This window comes from Amblyomma maculatum, chromosome 4 (assembly GCF_055883805.1).
Source record: "Amblyomma maculatum isolate TAMU_Amacu chromosome 4, ASM5588380v1, whole genome shotgun sequence".
NCBI lineage: Eukaryota > Metazoa > Arthropoda > Arachnida > Ixodida > Ixodidae > Amblyomma > Amblyomma maculatum.
Window position 1 is genome coordinate 59,407,946 of NC_139347.1, and position 15,987 is coordinate 59,423,932.

General features: G+C 43.9%; 1 protein-coding gene across 1 annotated transcript; it reads left to right on the forward strand.

Moving 5' to 3' along the window:
- The first annotated feature begins 4,055 nt into the window (after nucleotides 1-4,055).
- On the forward strand, nucleotides 4,056-15,025 carry LOC146191176 (alpha-galactosidase A-like). The gene is made up of 7 exons (XM_084599889.1): nucleotides 4,056-4,301; nucleotides 8,677-8,851; nucleotides 9,174-9,348; nucleotides 10,055-10,149; nucleotides 11,993-12,154; nucleotides 12,279-12,476; nucleotides 13,544-15,025. The coding sequence occupies exons 1-7, from the start codon at nucleotides 4,129-4,131 to the stop codon at nucleotides 13,817-13,819; spliced, it is 1,254 nt and encodes a 417-aa protein (XP_084456015.1). The 5' UTR covers nucleotides 4,056-4,128; the 3' UTR covers nucleotides 13,820-15,025.
- The last annotated feature ends 962 nt before the right edge of the window (nucleotides 15,026-15,987 follow it).

Consider the following 15,987-nt stretch of genomic DNA (forward strand, 5'->3'; position numbering starts at 1 on the left):
AAGAAAACAACCTGACCATAGCGAATACTCATTTTCAACAGCACAAGAGGCGCCTGTACACATTGACTTCACTGGACGGTCTGTACAGGAATCAGAATGATTTTCTTTGCTGGCAGAGATGGAGAAGCGCTATACAAGCAGTAAAAACAAGGCCTGGGGCCGATTGTGGCACCGATCATCAGCTTCTTGTTGCCAAATTTAAGCTTCGATTGAGGAAAACGCTGAAAACTAGAAGGCCTTTCAGGTACGCTCTGGATCAAATTCCATCAGAATATGCTGTGGAAGTGAGGAATCGATTTCAAGAATTAGATCTAGAAGACAGAGAGCCTGAAGAGATGTGGACTGATAATCGTGATATAATACAAGAAGTTGCTACTAAGGTAGTTCCAAAGCAAAAGAAATGCAAGAAAGCAAACTGGTTATCTGAAGAGGCTTTGCAGATAGCTGAGGAAAGGAGAATGGCAAAAGTTATGGGGGAAAGAGAGAGATACAAGGCTCTCAATGCGGATTTTCAGAAAATGGCAAGGAGAGATAAGAATGCCTTCCTGAACCACGGCCGGTCTCGAGGGAGAGAGCGCGCGCTCTTTCTTACGGCCTTCTCAATCGCCGCGTGAACAATGGGAACTTTTCTCCTTGAGTCACGCTCTCCGCCGCCGCAAGGGGCGCGACCTGCTCAATGTTCGCTCCGCATCTGCTTCAGTGGCGGCGGGTGGCTTTTGCCTGGTTTCGCGCTGTCGCCCGCGGGTTTCGTGGTGAGTGCAGTCCCCAAATGAAAGATTACAGAAGGTAGATGCTGCAGCGGCATCCTGTCAGCGTGCTACACACGTGAATGGAGTCTTTATATTAAAAAACACGGTCGCTCAGCAAACGCTCGACAAGCATATGACATGTACTGCGGCATTGTATCTACTTTTGTTCATTTTAATCTGAATTTTTGCCCAAGCCTGTACAAGAAGATGAATAAAAAAAGTGAATGAGCAGTGATCACATCGAAGCTTCAAGGCAAACATATAACAGCAACAATGGCAAAACCGTCTTTCAGCGCTAGATGAGAAACCATCGATGTAACACCGAAGATGAAAATAATTTTAAAATTTTTTATGTAAGTTGCACAATGCTTACATGGCATAAAGTGTTAGTAGTATAACGTCAGAGTAAACGATTTTAAGTTTTGTTCTCAATTTTGCTATAATTTATAGACCAGCAAATGTTTTATGTTGTATTATAAACATTATTTTAATTTTGCGAATAAACGTTGGTTTAATGAAATGTTTACATGATATCATGATTATTTCATGAAAAAAACAGGAAATCTATTTCAAGCACTAATTCCTAGCAATATTTTCTTTCTTTTCCTAGTATGTTTTTGAACTAATAGTTCCTTGTAACTATCTGTGCAGTAATGCCTGCCTTAGAGAGCAATCGCTGCCCCATTATTTTGGTAGAATGCGTTGCTTATTACACATTCGCCACTGTTACTCAAGGGACACTCCTCAATAATGGATATAAAAGTTTTTCTCTGTGCTATTTATTCAGATGTGACTATAGGAGTTGTATGTCGCGCTGTATTGTGCGCCTAGGCACCTAGTGTCGACACCGACAAAATCATTTCAGTTCTACCGCAATCAGTAACCGAGGAACTGAAAGAAGTGATGGTATCTCCTGTCATCCCATTACCCACTGTCACGTATTCTGGTTTAGCTTACGTCGCTGGATACATTGTGAAGTTAATCAGTGACTACGGGTGTGACGTGCTATTCTTCTTGAAACCAGCGAAAGAAACAGCCCCATGTACACTATTCTGCGAGGACAAGATTCCACCGGACTGCATTATCCATAACCAGAGTTTGTAGCCCTCTTGGACAAGGTTGTGTCCTTTTTTGAAAAAGCTGTCGTGCACCTACCACACACAAATGTCCTTGAAGTCCTTCAAATCTTAATCCAGCCAGCACTTGAGAACTCACCTTTGCTGAGTTGCCCGGAAGGTATTAACAATAGCCAAGGTCCGCTTCTTTAATATGTGAGAAATTTCTCAGACTCCTGCTTGTCAATTATGCTAAGAAGGTGACAGACAGGAACGAAAGGCCAGCTCTTTATGTGCACAAACCGTCCAAAAAGATTTTGAGTCTTTAATTTTCTAGCCGCATGCACCGTTTTGATGAATGAGTGCAATGTGTTAACTTTGAAGGATAGTTTTTTTTTATTGCTTGCTGCTCTTTTCAATTATGCATATCTGTTTATGCCCATATTTCCTTGATTAAATGTTTTTTTTTATTACTGGTATTAAACTGACTACGACTGTCTACGTGTGCGTCAGTCGCGAGACTACGTATACATCTGCTGTCTTTCAACCTACTGATTTATTTTAAGCGAAGCTAGAACAGCTCACTCCACTAGACAACTGAAATTTTAACTGTATGCGTAAATTTTTGTTCCTTACTCTGAATCTGAGACGTGCTATGAATTTTCGTCAGTGCCTGTTTTGCTCTAAACGAAAACGGCAGCGGTTGACAGAATACTTTGGATATCCACCGAACAGTTTGCCATGCAGACTAGCGTCAGGTCGCGTTATACGTGCTTACAGCTTTCAAAGGCACATTGCATAAAATGGTACATATAGTTTTGTGAAAAATTTAGGGCCAAAAAGTGTTGATGTAAGTGCACCCGAAACTTCATTCGACCGTGCGCGACAGCACTGACGAAGGCGCGCGCGCTCTCGCGCGCACGCGCATTATTGACTATTTTATTGCTCATACACGATAATTCAGACGCTGATTACGGCTTCTTCCTATAAGCCATAAGGGGTGAAATATCAGGACCTGCCGGTTGCAACCGATGCGGGCGGAGCGAAGAGCGAGCGCGCGTTTCCCTTGCGCGTGAACGGCTGTAGCGGAGGAGCAGCAGTGGGGCGGTGGCGACCCCACCGAGACCCGGCGGGCGGTGGAAACAGACCCCATTGGAGAGGCCGTAAGAGAAGAGAGAAACGCGCTCTCCCTCGAGACCGGCCGTGCCTGAACATACAGTTCCAAGCAGTTGAGGACAACAGCCAATTGAGGAACACAAGAGCTCTGTATAAGACAATCAAAGATATCAAAGGAAGCTTCTGTGCTAAGCTGGGCGTGATAAAGGACAAACGAGGCAGGGACCTCGCTGAAGCCTCAGAGATAAGAGGTGGCAGGAATACACAGAAGAACTGTACAAGAAGGACCCGGATGTGCGAACCCAACATAAGATGGTTGTGATTACTGATCTCGAGCCGGGCATCCTGAAGAGTGAAGTTGAATGGGCCTTAGCCAGCCTTGCTAAGAACAAAGCTAGTGGAATGGATGGCAAAACTACCCGCCGATATTGACATGCTTTGGTGTTGTTGCTTTTAGTGCAAGCAGAGTTCGTGCTTTTTTGTGAATTCATCGATATGTTTGCATAGCTGCTTCCTTGCTTTTTTTTTCTGCAATTTCATTATTGTTATGGCGTCGTTTGGTACCGCGTCATATTGGTGTGTTATATTCTTATTTTTTATTGCACTCAGAAATATACCGCAACAGCGATCCTTGATAGATTTTCTTCAGTATACTTTGCTGCTTTTACGTTGTAGTTTAGTTAACCCACTCCCCACTCCTGGGCTTCAGCGACTAAATATGTGAAATAAAGATGTTGAAAAGGACTTGCCTAGCTCTGTTTTTTCGTCCTGTGTATGTGTCGATCTTTTTCTTGCCCCAGCTTCCTCGTGCAGTTACGAATATGAACTACTGTAGACCAAACGTAGCACGTGCAATTGCGCCAACTTTCGATTCAATTCACTGTGCTCGTCTTTCATATGAGCTCACGGCAGTTTGTTGTCTGCATTTATGATTTCTCAAACAACAGTCACTGCTATCACCCTCTCCAGACGGATATCGCAAGCTACTCACGTGCTTAAAATCATTCTGGAACTGAATCAGTTGTTTGCTAGCAGATAGGGAGTCGAGGGTTCTCCTCGTCCTAATCAAGCCATTGACTTGCTGTTGCCGCGGTGCTTTGTATCGGCTTTTCCCGATTACAAGATCGACCCCTGAGCATCCGAAGCACAGACACGAGGACTTAGCGCAGTCGATCATTCGCGTTGTTCCGGTTCACAAGGATTTAGCGATGGCTTCGAGAGTCTCCGCTGTCCTGTTGTGCTTCGGCGCCTTCACTTTATGGGGGACTGGCGTGAGATGCCTGGACAACGGACTGGCGCTGACGCCTCCCATGGGATGGCTCACCTGGAGCCGGTTCATGTGCAACGAGTGTGCCCTGGGCCGGAGCGAGAACTGCCTCACGTGAGTGGTGAAGTGTGGCCATGTGCTTATGCGGTGCTTCTTTCGGTACAAAAGAGGAGGACTGTATAGATGACTAGAGTGCTGTTTGCTACTGAACGCATGCTGGGGTGCTCGCATTGTTCATAGTGCTGTTTGGTGTTCCATTTTGATAAATGAGAATATTTCAACGTATGTCACCATTCTCGTCAGGAGCAAAATGAGCACCAAGCTATATTTGTTGCGTCCTGTTTTTTCACACTGATAAGGCAGAGGGCCATGAACATTGGTTTTATTTCCTTTACCTTTTCATCCTGGAAGGGTTAGTGTAAGCCTGTATGCAATTTGAAAACTGAAAGCAAAACAGTTTTCGTTTAACCAAAGATATGTAGAAATGACTACGACTCGTGCATTTCAATCGCCTCTATTACTTTTGCAACCTCGGCGAATGCGCTTCCTATAAATGATGTACTATGGGTTATATCATGTAGCTTTTAACGTCCCAGTGCTACATGAGCTGTGAGGGACGGCGCAGCAGAGGGCCCCGGGCAGACCTCGACGACCATTTGAGGTCTTTTAATAGCAAGCGTGCTCTTTTACGCAATAACGTGGGATCCCATGTGGCAAAAATACCTGTGTCGTCAGCCGTGAACAAATAACCCTGGTTGGACGACAGAATCATGACGCCACATTCACATGAACTAGCGCGGAAGCGTCAAATGTTCCGCGAGGTGTACGTTAAATGTGACATCACGGAAGGGATTAAATTTATTAAAAATGGCATGGCTGAATCCATCCCCCCCGCCGTGGTAATGCAGTGGTCACGGCGCTCGGGTACTTAGCCCAGGGCTGCGGGATCGAATTCCGACCGCGGCGGCCGCTTTCGATGGGAGTGAAAAGCAAGGCGCCCGTGTGCTTTGCAATGTCAGTGCACGTTAAATAACTCCATGTGGTTGAAATTTTCGGAGCCCTCCACTACGGCGTCTCTCGTAGCCTGAGTCGCTTTGGGACGTTAAACAAACTGAGGCATTGATAGATCGAATTTATTCAATGTTATGTAACGAAGAGGATACGAGAGAGACCACGTTTAAAGAAATCAATCTCGCTTAAAGGGACAGAACGCTGGAATTTAGGCCTCAAATTGTTTTTGGCTCAATGGAAAGATTGATGTCTAAAATGTTCGATTCCACAGCGGTTTTGGTAGAAACACTGTAGAAAAGTTTTGCCGAGAATTTTTCCATCAGTGCATGCGCTCGTTTTTATGTAGTCCGATGCTCGAAACCATGAGCATGGACCGCGAGGACGGCTGGTATAGTCGCCGAAAATGAGACGTACCGAAAACAAGTATAAATTTCACTCGCCAGATAGTAATTCGACATTTTTTGCTTTTAGTAACGTTCTTTTCAGTTTCACATTCAAGGCGGTTACTACACAATAACGCAAGCCTCGACGGCGAAGGTTTAAGTGGGCACTATCGTCGCTTCATTCACGTAATTCCAAACACTGTGGCGCCATCTAGTGAAAAAACCTGAAAGCATGCCTCTCGCGGTGCGAAATGAGGGGTGTTTTTATTTAAGGACGGAGTTCAGAGAGCGCAAAATATAATAAATTATGACAAGCACTGATAGAATTAACAAGAACAGTGTGCACTTATGAAAATCAGCAACATTTTGCTGATATGTAGTCACTTGGGGTACTACACTGAAAGTAATAGGGTTTCTCCGCTAGATAGCGCCTCGGTTTTTTTTTTTACGATTTTCAATGGCAAATTAAAATTGTAAAGCCTCTTTTCTTTGATATTTTAGTGCTCCATCTGTACTATATGAGACAAGGTCTCCTCATCTCCACCATAATCCTATGACATATTTTGGCCAGTGTTCTGTCTCTTTAAAGAAAAATGCAATAGCGCGATTTGAGCCCATGATTTTTGTCTGGCGAGCCAAGCACACTACCTCGTACGCTTTTGTGGTTTGGGAACAAGCGGATGGGGGACATATGCCGTGTCGTTTTGCACGTAAAGTGGTATCTTACGACTGTAAGCTAAATAGTATGTGTGTATTTACAGAGATGATGATTACGGAAGCATATTTTAGGTGAGTAATAAAGTGCAGGCTGCCGTTTTTAGTGGCACCCGGTACGTGGCGGCCATCAATACTCCCGAAATCTGTACGCTACTGCCACAACAGATGACTCGCAAGCAGTATAAATTGCGCTGTTTGGAATTGATTCTGCATGAGGCAGTCGACGGAGCCGTGAATTTTTTGTTTGTTCTGTCTTCATTGATGACAACTGCAAAGAGAGTGTACAGGTTGCATTCGCGTCAGCCTATCCTGCGTAACTGATTCGGTCTACCCGATTTTCCTGGTCGTTCGCTTCCCTATCGACAGCTAAAAGCAATTATTTCTGTAACGATGTTTTCTCTTGGCGTTTTTAATGCTTTCGTTGCTGTTCATTGTATAAACATGTTCTTATTGGCCTTTCTTTTGCACCATTTTGAGTTATGTTTGTCCTGGGTTGGGCTTCCTGAGAACAGCATTGTTCTAAATCTTCCTCTGTACAAAAGTTTTATATCTTTTCCTTACAGTTGCAGATAAGCTATGTGTGCATATGGATAATATTTTCAGCAAATTGTGCTCTGTTGAAATGTCTCCTAATAGCTATTTGTTACCTCTGCCACCGATCTGGCCTAGTTGGAGGGAGTATCGTCAAGTCGCTAACGTGAGGCTTTTTTCCATGCTCCGCAGACATAAGGTATACATAACTGAAATTAATAGACAAAAAGACTAAAGACTACCTTCATGGCCGAGTATATGTATCCCCATCACTTTTACTACCACGTCAGGGATACGATCCCGTGACATTTGGTATAGCAGCCGAACGTCGCAGCTAGTGAGCCACAGCATTAGGCACTCTTCCGCAAGGAACAGACGACGGTGGTATCTACTGTCTTTTGAATACGTGCAGACGAAAGCAGCCCCTACCTGTTCCTTCTTATCAGCTTTGTGCTTGAGGCAGACAATCATGATATTATCATGTCTGAATCAATGCCACGCTTGTTGAAACACTGGAGTAGCAGGAATGAGTGGGGTAATCGAAGCTATAATGCTGCACATTTTAATTGTAGTCATGTGAGCCCGCTTTGCATCTTTTCATGTGACTTAGTCGGTTAAAGTGCCTCTTTCTCTGAGGCGCGCGTATGCGCACACGGACACGAATCAATGCCACGCTTGTTGAAACACTGGAGTAGCAGGAATGAGTGGGGTAATCGAAGCTATAATGCTGCACATTTTAATTGTAGTCATGTGAGCCCGCTTTGCATCTTTTCATGTGACTTAGTCGGTTAAAGTGCCTCTTTCTCTGAGGCGCGCGTATGCGCACACGGACACTTATCACGAGCACGGATTCCAAATTAAGGGATCATTTTAAAGCTACAGCTGCTGAAAGATCTTGTGAGTTTCATCTTCAGCACCCTGTCAGCATGTCGGCTAGTGTGGATTGCACCAAAACTTATAAATTAGCTCGTCGTGCAGGCTTTTTCGACGATTAAGAGGTTAACAGTCCAATGGACAGTATGCTACCAACGTAGATTTTGCGCACGCGCCTAACTAATACCTCGGGCAAACTTCTATTTGTTTGCCCATTACGTTTCTTCTTCTTCTTTTTTATCTGGCACAGCAGACTGAAAGCGATGCACCACAGTCGCAGAGCCGTTATTTTCAGCGGCTTTCTTCTGATCAGAAATGTGCGAAATTCCCCAAATGGGATTTCCACAATGCCACAGTTGAGAAAGGCAATATGGCGTAGCTATCCCTAGAATTGTTCGGAAGGCTACAGGACATGCGCCATGAGCGCAGACAGAAGGAAGTAAACACATTTTGGAAGGATCAAAAACCCCGCACTTGTTTTGCTTTTGACAACTTAAAACTGAAGGTCGGCAAGTGAGTCGTTTGTGAAAAACCTTGCTTGCAAATTGTTGAATAAGGCAGAAAAATTTTATTAATCTGGATTATTGCTGAAATCTGTGTCTTTTGACGGGCGCACAGCTTGTCGTGCGCCATGTATCGAAGGTATTTATCGCTTTCAGCAGGTTTTCAGAGACGTTGGCACATAGCTCCATTTTGACGAAGGGCACTGTTTTTGTCCAGTACTTCAGCAGTTCAGATAAAGTTTGGTACTAAAAAAGGGGTTAACCTCGTGTAGAGATATACCGTCTTTCGGGGTTGCTATTTGAGGTAAGTTTTAAGTCACATGGGTGACATGTTGATCAACCAATTTTTTGTTGTTGTTCAGGAGGCTGTCCACCTAGGGCGAGTATTTCACGCCTGTTCGGAATAAACATTTATCTCTCTCTTTCTCTCTTCAGGACAAGTATATGACTCATTTTGTGCGCGCTTTTCAGCTCTGAACTGATACTACAAATGGCAGACAAGATGGTTGAGGATGGATACCTAGAGGCCGGTTACGAATACGTGATGATCGATGACTGCTGGAGTCACACCAACAGGGACCTAGAAGGGAGGCTCTTCGCAGACCCTCGGCGTTTTCCGGAAGGAATGAAGAAGCTCGTTGACAAGGTGGGAACTGCAATGCGTTATCCATGCAAGCGACCATGCAAGTTATCCATCCAAGGCAAGCGACTCATGGGGGACCTTGAGGCAGCTATCCGGAGCTGCTGCACTTGACTGGAAGGATTGCATTTTTGTGCTATTTGTTCTCGTTTAGGAGCGAAAAAAAATCTATGCCGATATATTTCTTCGCTCCAGTTGGAGCTGCAGTTACCCGTGTAATCAGCAAGCTTGAAAATGGGGAACAAATTTAGTCGTTCATGCTTCTTATGTATTTGTTGTGGGCACATTCCGCCCCGGTCATCTGTTCTCGTTGATGTTTTTCACAAAGGTTCATGAAAAGGGCCTCAAGTTTGGCATCTACGCTGACATCGGATCGAAGACCTGCGGCGGATATCCAGGAAGCTATGGACACTACGCAACCGATGCTCAGACTTTCGCTGACTGGGGCGTCGACTACGTCAAGGTGGACGGCTGCAATGCAAAAGCCTCGGACATGGACACATGTGAGGGAGGCAGCTTTCGGAACGTAATATTGCGTAAACCTTTCTGAATATTCGACAGTGAACTAAATTTGAATGCTCTGCTTTTACAGCGCCTTCTTGTCGCGGGAGCACCTTTATTGTCTCCGTAACGGAAGCTTGTAATTCATGGTAGCGTGCGACTGCACTTTGCTTCAATTGAGTGCTGATAATGAGTTAAGATCTTGCGCACGCAATACCTACTCCAGCTCTCGGGTTCAGCAGAAACCCAATAAAAAGCACTGCATACTGCGTATGCCGTCGCAGCCGTTATTTCTAGTCTGTGTGCCTCATGTTATCAATCAATCAATCAATCAATCAATCAATCAATCAATCAATCAATCAATCAATCAATCAATCAATCAATCAATCAATCAATCAATCAATCAATCAATCAATCGATCGATCGATCGGTCAATCAATCAATCAATCAATCAATCAATCAATCAATCAATCAATCAATCAATCAATCAATCAATCAATCAATCAATCAATCAATCAATCAAAGTATTTGTTTCTGAATATTAGCAAAAGGTAGCCAAGTAACGAAATACAAGCAGCCAGGCACTTCAGTTTTCTCTTTCGCTTTATATGGAATTTCAAGAGGTGCACAATGGACCATCACAATCATCAGCATAATTGTCGTTTTGTATCACATTGAAGTGTACCTTCCAACTTTTCTTTTGTGCAGTGTATCCGGAAATGGGTCAGGCACTTCGTGAGACTGGAAGGGACATGGTGTACTCTTGCGAATGGCCACTTTACCAGATTGTTGCCGGGATACTGGTAATAATTATTTAATTAAGTCATATTCGCGGTCTGGTCGCTATTCGCTTTTCAAATTTTATTGTTTTGTTAAACAAAAAAAAAAGGCTTCTCTGGGTGCAATAAAATATATACCGTAAAATGACGCTGGAACGACCATGAGAGGACTTTGATTTAAAGGTTTTTCTATCGTATTATGTTTGACTTATATGCCGAGGGCTTTTTTAACAAAGCATGAAGCTTCATTTGAAAAAAAAGAAAAGACTTGCGAAATTATTTTAAACAAGCCTGCAATTTGAATTTCAATGGTAACTATAGGTTGCGGCCCGGTGTATACTGCTAGTGTCAGTAGACCCCGCTTGCAGTGCGCAACACACTGGTGTGGCTCCTTCTTAACTACACCGAAGCAGCATGTCGAAGAGGAGTTCAAATCCGCCGTTTCTTTTTTTTTCCATGCCCTCGCTGTTTACCGATTACCTTCCGCCAAATATTACTGTGAAGGCCGACCCCTCCCGGTTTTAGAGTAAACAATATAGTGCAGGTTGGGAGCTTAAAGGGAAACGCGAGAGAAGCACAAATCTGACCCGCAGCCTGGAGGAAATTGTGTCATAAAATTGTCAGTGCCAGACGCATGTGCATAAGATCATTTCGCGAGAAAAATAAACTGCTCTCAGCGGGGGGTCGTGTGACGCATAGTGTTGATTTCAAAATTTTATATACAATACAAATTTCATCGAGGTCTGTAAGTGTCGAAAAAGCACTGGAATTGCGGTTAAAGTGAAAGTTTAGCTCAGACGAATCGAATATCTTGTTTTTATCAACTGGAGTAAACATGAAGCACCTAAATGGTTCCTAATGGAGTTTATTCCTCAGTATCGAAAGCTCCAGACATATATGAGGTCAAGGAGCTTTCGATAAAATGCCGCAATTTTTGAACTCGATTGGGATATTCGGTACTCCCACATTTATTTTTTTTTTAACTGAGCGAGTTGGTGTATGCTTATATATATATATGCACTCAAATGTATGTACGAACGCCTGCTGGTGTGAATGCTGTCAACGTCTCCAGAACAAATATGCAACTCTTACTGAGTTGTATTCTCTTAGTCCTGCTGAAGATGCAAACAAGTTATCCAGGATGACGCTAAAGTCTGTCTTTGCGAATTTATGCTTTTATGCAGTTTCGAGCTTGTATTGCTCACAGTTTATCTGAACGTATATTGCTCGACGTAGACTCAAATCCTGCATTTTTAGCAGGAGTACTAAAGTGTTTCAATGTCCGCTAGACTGAAAGTTGCACTGAGTTGAAGGTTCCTTAGCTTGAAGTCATTTGCATTGGTTAAAATTGCTTTTCTGGGGGAATTCGGCAAACGCTTTCTAGAGTTATTTTCTGTCAAGGGATGTTCACTGCAATGCTCGAAAAAAAAAATCGCACTGTACACGGTAGAGTAGTAGCTATACGTTTCTATTTTTGCATATGCAAAAAAACTCTACCCTTTGAATTTGACACTGGTGCATTGATGAAAGCAAAAACGCATAGGGCAGTGTAGCTAAGGCGGTATTCAAATTTTGCATGCCACGGTTTCTGCAAAAACTGAGTGACTAAATTAGGCTTTCGACAGAGCAAATATTTGCTTTTAAATACATTTTCTAGCACACATGAATATTTTTTGCAGCAACTATTTGCCATTGTTTGTTTACCCCCCTTATAAAATCGTGAACTTGACGGTATAATGCGCTAATTAGGAAAGAACAAATTCATGACAGAAATTACGACGTTAATGAGGTTAACACTAGTTATTGAAAAACTGCTGCGCCGCATCACGATTCTTCAATGCGCACTGTCTAATTCCCTCGGTTTCAGCCCAACTACAAAAACATATCCAAGAATTGCAATCTGTGGAGAAACTATTTTGACATCAACTACACCTGGGATCAAATTTCCAGTATAGTTAACTTCGAAGCAAGCGTGCAAGACCCTGTGACCGCTGTGACCGGACCAGGTGCATGGAATGACCCTGACATGGTATGCCAATTCCCTACAGAGCCATTATCGTTTTCGACATCGCCAACATGCAAAATATAACATGCTTACTTTACTTTTACATGAAATAAGCTCTAACGTTGCTCGTTTCGTCCTTGTTTTTCAGCTGGTTATTGGAAACTATGGCTTGACAATCGAGCAGCAGCGCGCACACTTGGCCTACTGGGCAATCATGGCAGCGCCGCTGATTATGTCGAACGACCTCAGAAACATTCCTGCCGAGTCAAAGGAGCTACTTCTAAACAAGTACATTATCGCCGTTGATCAAGACCCACTCGGACTGATGGGAAGACGCATATACAAGGTAACTATTCAGACGCAATTGTGGGTTATACAGGATTGAACTTTATTAACTTCGGTTTCACTGACATCAGAACGAGCAGTCACCACCATCAGCCTATAACTATATAGGCCACTGCAGAAAACTTGAAGAACACTTAGGTTCACCTGAGGAGTGCGACGTAACGGCGTTAAAGTGTCCGTACGATGGTTTGGGGTTCCGAAAGCGCACCTTTTCAAGGTCTTCGACACACTTGCCGCCATATCATACTCCTTTTTTGCTCAGTAGAACCAGCGTGACCCTGTGGCGTTGGGGTAGCGTATTCGGCTCAAGAACTGCTCCTGAACCGTTCGTACAGCGTACTTCGTTGCTGTAATTTTTGTCCACGCTAAGGTGTACTGCCTGTTTATACCGTTTGCATATACAGTCTAGGGACAAAAGTTTGCGGTGAGTTCGTGGGAAAGTATATGTATGTGTGACTGGGCAAACACAGTGAATTAAATGTGCTTAGTTACGAGGGGACATGCACGCCAAATTCAGAGAAAAAGTATCACAGGAAAAACTAGCGAAAAAACAAAGAAATTATTGTTTTTCCACGAATTCGCACAACGCAAATTTTGTCCCTGACTGTACACTGTAATGGTCTACTGTGATAAAGTTCTGCCTATATTAATTTACCCGTTTGCTGGATGTGGTAAGCTGCACTCAAGGGCACTCGGAATGAGCTCCGTAGGCTACATTTAAAGCAAAGCTGACACAATGAAACTGAAATTTACTTGGCCTGCTGAGAGGAATGCAGGCGTGTCTTGCTTCCCGGGTTTGGAAACGTTTCTTTGTTAAACCAAACGGTAGGGCTCTTTTTGTGAAACATAATGTTCCATCGAATGCTGCAGCTTCAATCTGAGCGCAACAAGAATGTATTTTTCGACTAAGCACTAAATCGGGCAAAAAATATTGAAATAAACCACGATTTCAGGGCTTTCTATAGAATTTTTTTGTGTTTTCTCCGTGATGCCACGATTGGTACCACACGCTGCGCAAATGCGGTTTATAGACGCTGTGTCAACGGGTGCATTTTTATGTTCCTTCAGGCGAAGAACCTGGACGTGTGGGCTCGCTGGGTGACTCCTCAGCTTTCAAACGGAAAGAAGTCACTGGCTGTGTTGGTGCACAGCACGAAGGTTCTGGGCGGTCCTGTCGCGGCGTCCATCAGCCTGCTCAGCCTCGGTCTTGACAGTCCCGCGGGCTATGTGCTTACTGATCTCATTCGCAACAATACCGTCATTGGAAAGGTTTATCCTGGTGACAGTATCAATGCGACGGTGGACCCCCTGGACGTTTGCTTTTTCAAGGCAACCGTCCTTTAGTGAAGCCCAGGGAGGAGCGTTATAGAGCAGCTGTTCGTCCCATAGTTTCAGTTTCTGACCTTGTTTTGAATACAAAACACATGACGCTATACTGCTGGTTATTTTCTCTTTGCGAAGAGTTGAAGACGCCAGAGAAAAATATTTACATACATACGACAGTTTCGGTCTGGTGAGGAGTGACTGCAAACGCGAGGTTCATTTTCATTTCTCGTTATTTTATGTATGTTAATTTTCGTGTGTTTTGTTGGCATATCTTACGGCATATGGCGCTTGGGAAATGTTCAATGCCATAATCAATAAGTACTACAAAATCTGGTGGTAGTTTTGCTTTCTGATGTTTCTTCATTACCCCAGGTAACATTAGAAAAAAAAACTGTTGTCAGCTCCTGTTGTTCGGTACTAGAGCGAGTACTTTGCTTCTACAGTTTGTTGCTGTCTAGTAATTTTGGTAAATGCAAGAACAGAATGAAAAGAAACGAAACGCTTATGCATCAAACAATTACGAGCAGCGTGACACAACCATCTTCGTGCAAGATAATGACATTTTGTTTTGCAACCAAGTTCAGGTTCCTTTTTGTAAATTCTGTCAGTAGACAATAGGCTGTCTTTGCACGTGGGGAAGGTAGCCGCGGCTTTATGTTCAAAAAGCAGATGGCGTATTTTTTCCATTATGAGCGCCCTTTAATTTCTGAAAAAGAGATTGAAAAAACAACAACAAAGTTGTGGTTTAGGTCGGCTTAACCATAGTTGAATTGGAAAAGCAACGGCGGAAGCTTCTTTTGCCTGCTAATTTAGTCCCCTATTACACCCTATCAGTGTAAGGCGCTACATTATTGGGTAAACTTAAGCTCACCCTTTAAGGGTGTGACGCGAGAGCGTAAGCTACCAGCCCACATATAAAGTCACGTTTCAATTAAGCCGGATGGGCGTGCCTGTATGCCGTAGGGGTAATGAGAATGCAAACAGTTCTGGCAGGCTGATTCTGATATCACCCTTCATATCCATATGAAAGCAGCGACCCGAGTTGGCAGCTTCTGCCCGTGGCATAGAGGTAACGTGAATTCAAATGTCATGGCAAGCTGATTTCTTTCTTTTTTTTTTTTTTTATGAGGAGATCGTAGCTACGCCTCTTCACGGCGTAGCTGCGACCACCCGATGTCTCGCTTTGGTTGTCGTAGTATTGCTTTTGCAATAAAAAAGTTTACATGTGGATCCAAGCATCCCTCCTTTGCGAGGAAGGCTGCAAGCATGCTTGCTCACTCGTCGTTAGTCGGGAGCCGTTGTAGTCTCGCGATAGTGAGGCGTCTGTAGTGCAATCTCGAGGTTCTCGTGTTGCTGTCTTTCGAAACTACAGGACAGTTGGCAGAAATAGAACGCCAAAAGCTGGCCGAAAGCGACGCCGATAACTATCAGTGTGTTGTCCCACGTGTATCTGGAATCGGTGGCCATTAGACAGAGCCCGGCAGGTTTCGCTGGCGTCGCGGGCGTGATTTACCTTGTTTGGTGTCAGCTGTTCGGCAGCCGTAACTAACGAAAGTCGGAATGAGTTTAAATAGGGCTGCCAAAGCTTGAACTTCAAGCGAACTGTAATCGCGTTTTCTTTTCATCTTTTTCACAGTTGCGACAGCGATCTTTAAAATGGGAGTAGTTGGTATCACGCGCGTCTGTCCGTCTTCTTTTCGTCTTGTGTCTTTTTGCGCTCTACCTTTATAATATGTACCAATACCAACTTGCCCAATTGTCTATCCTTCTTCAATGCAGACCTAGTGTCAATATCTTCTTCAATATTTACAGCTCACCAAGGCAGCGTAAGGCCAGATTTAGGATCCTGCTTCGGAAAGCAGAGCAAGTCTACGGGGAACATCCGTTCGTGATTATGAGCGATTGTATTGTAAGACACCCTGCATGGCGATACTGTGCGCATTGCCTGAAAAGGTGGCAGTCGTGGGAGGATATACAAGGCCTAGGCACCTGTCGGAAACGAATTGGAAACAGTGTTAATTTAGGTGCATCCCCCGACCTTACACTATCTAGCCACGTTCTCAGCCCACGGTGGAGCAGCTCGTACCTCAACTTCGGTAGCGCTCACTAAATAATCACGCTTAAACTAGGGGTGGTCCAGGCCTCAAGCGTCGTGCAAAGCCAGCGATAGTAGAATGGAATAAATT

Coding starts and splice junctions, on each gene's coding strand:
- LOC146191176 (XM_084599889.1), top strand. CDS start 4,129: ATGGCTTCGAGAGTCTCCGCTGTCCTGTTGTGCTTCGGCGCCTTCACT. Junction 8,852..9,173: donor TGAAGAAGCTCGTTGACAAG/GTGGGAACTGCA, acceptor TTTTTCACAAAG/GTTCATGAAAAGGGCCTCAA. Junction 12,477..13,543: donor TGGGAAGACGCATATACAAG/GTAACTATTCAG, acceptor ATGTTCCTTCAG/GCGAAGAACCTGGACGTGTG.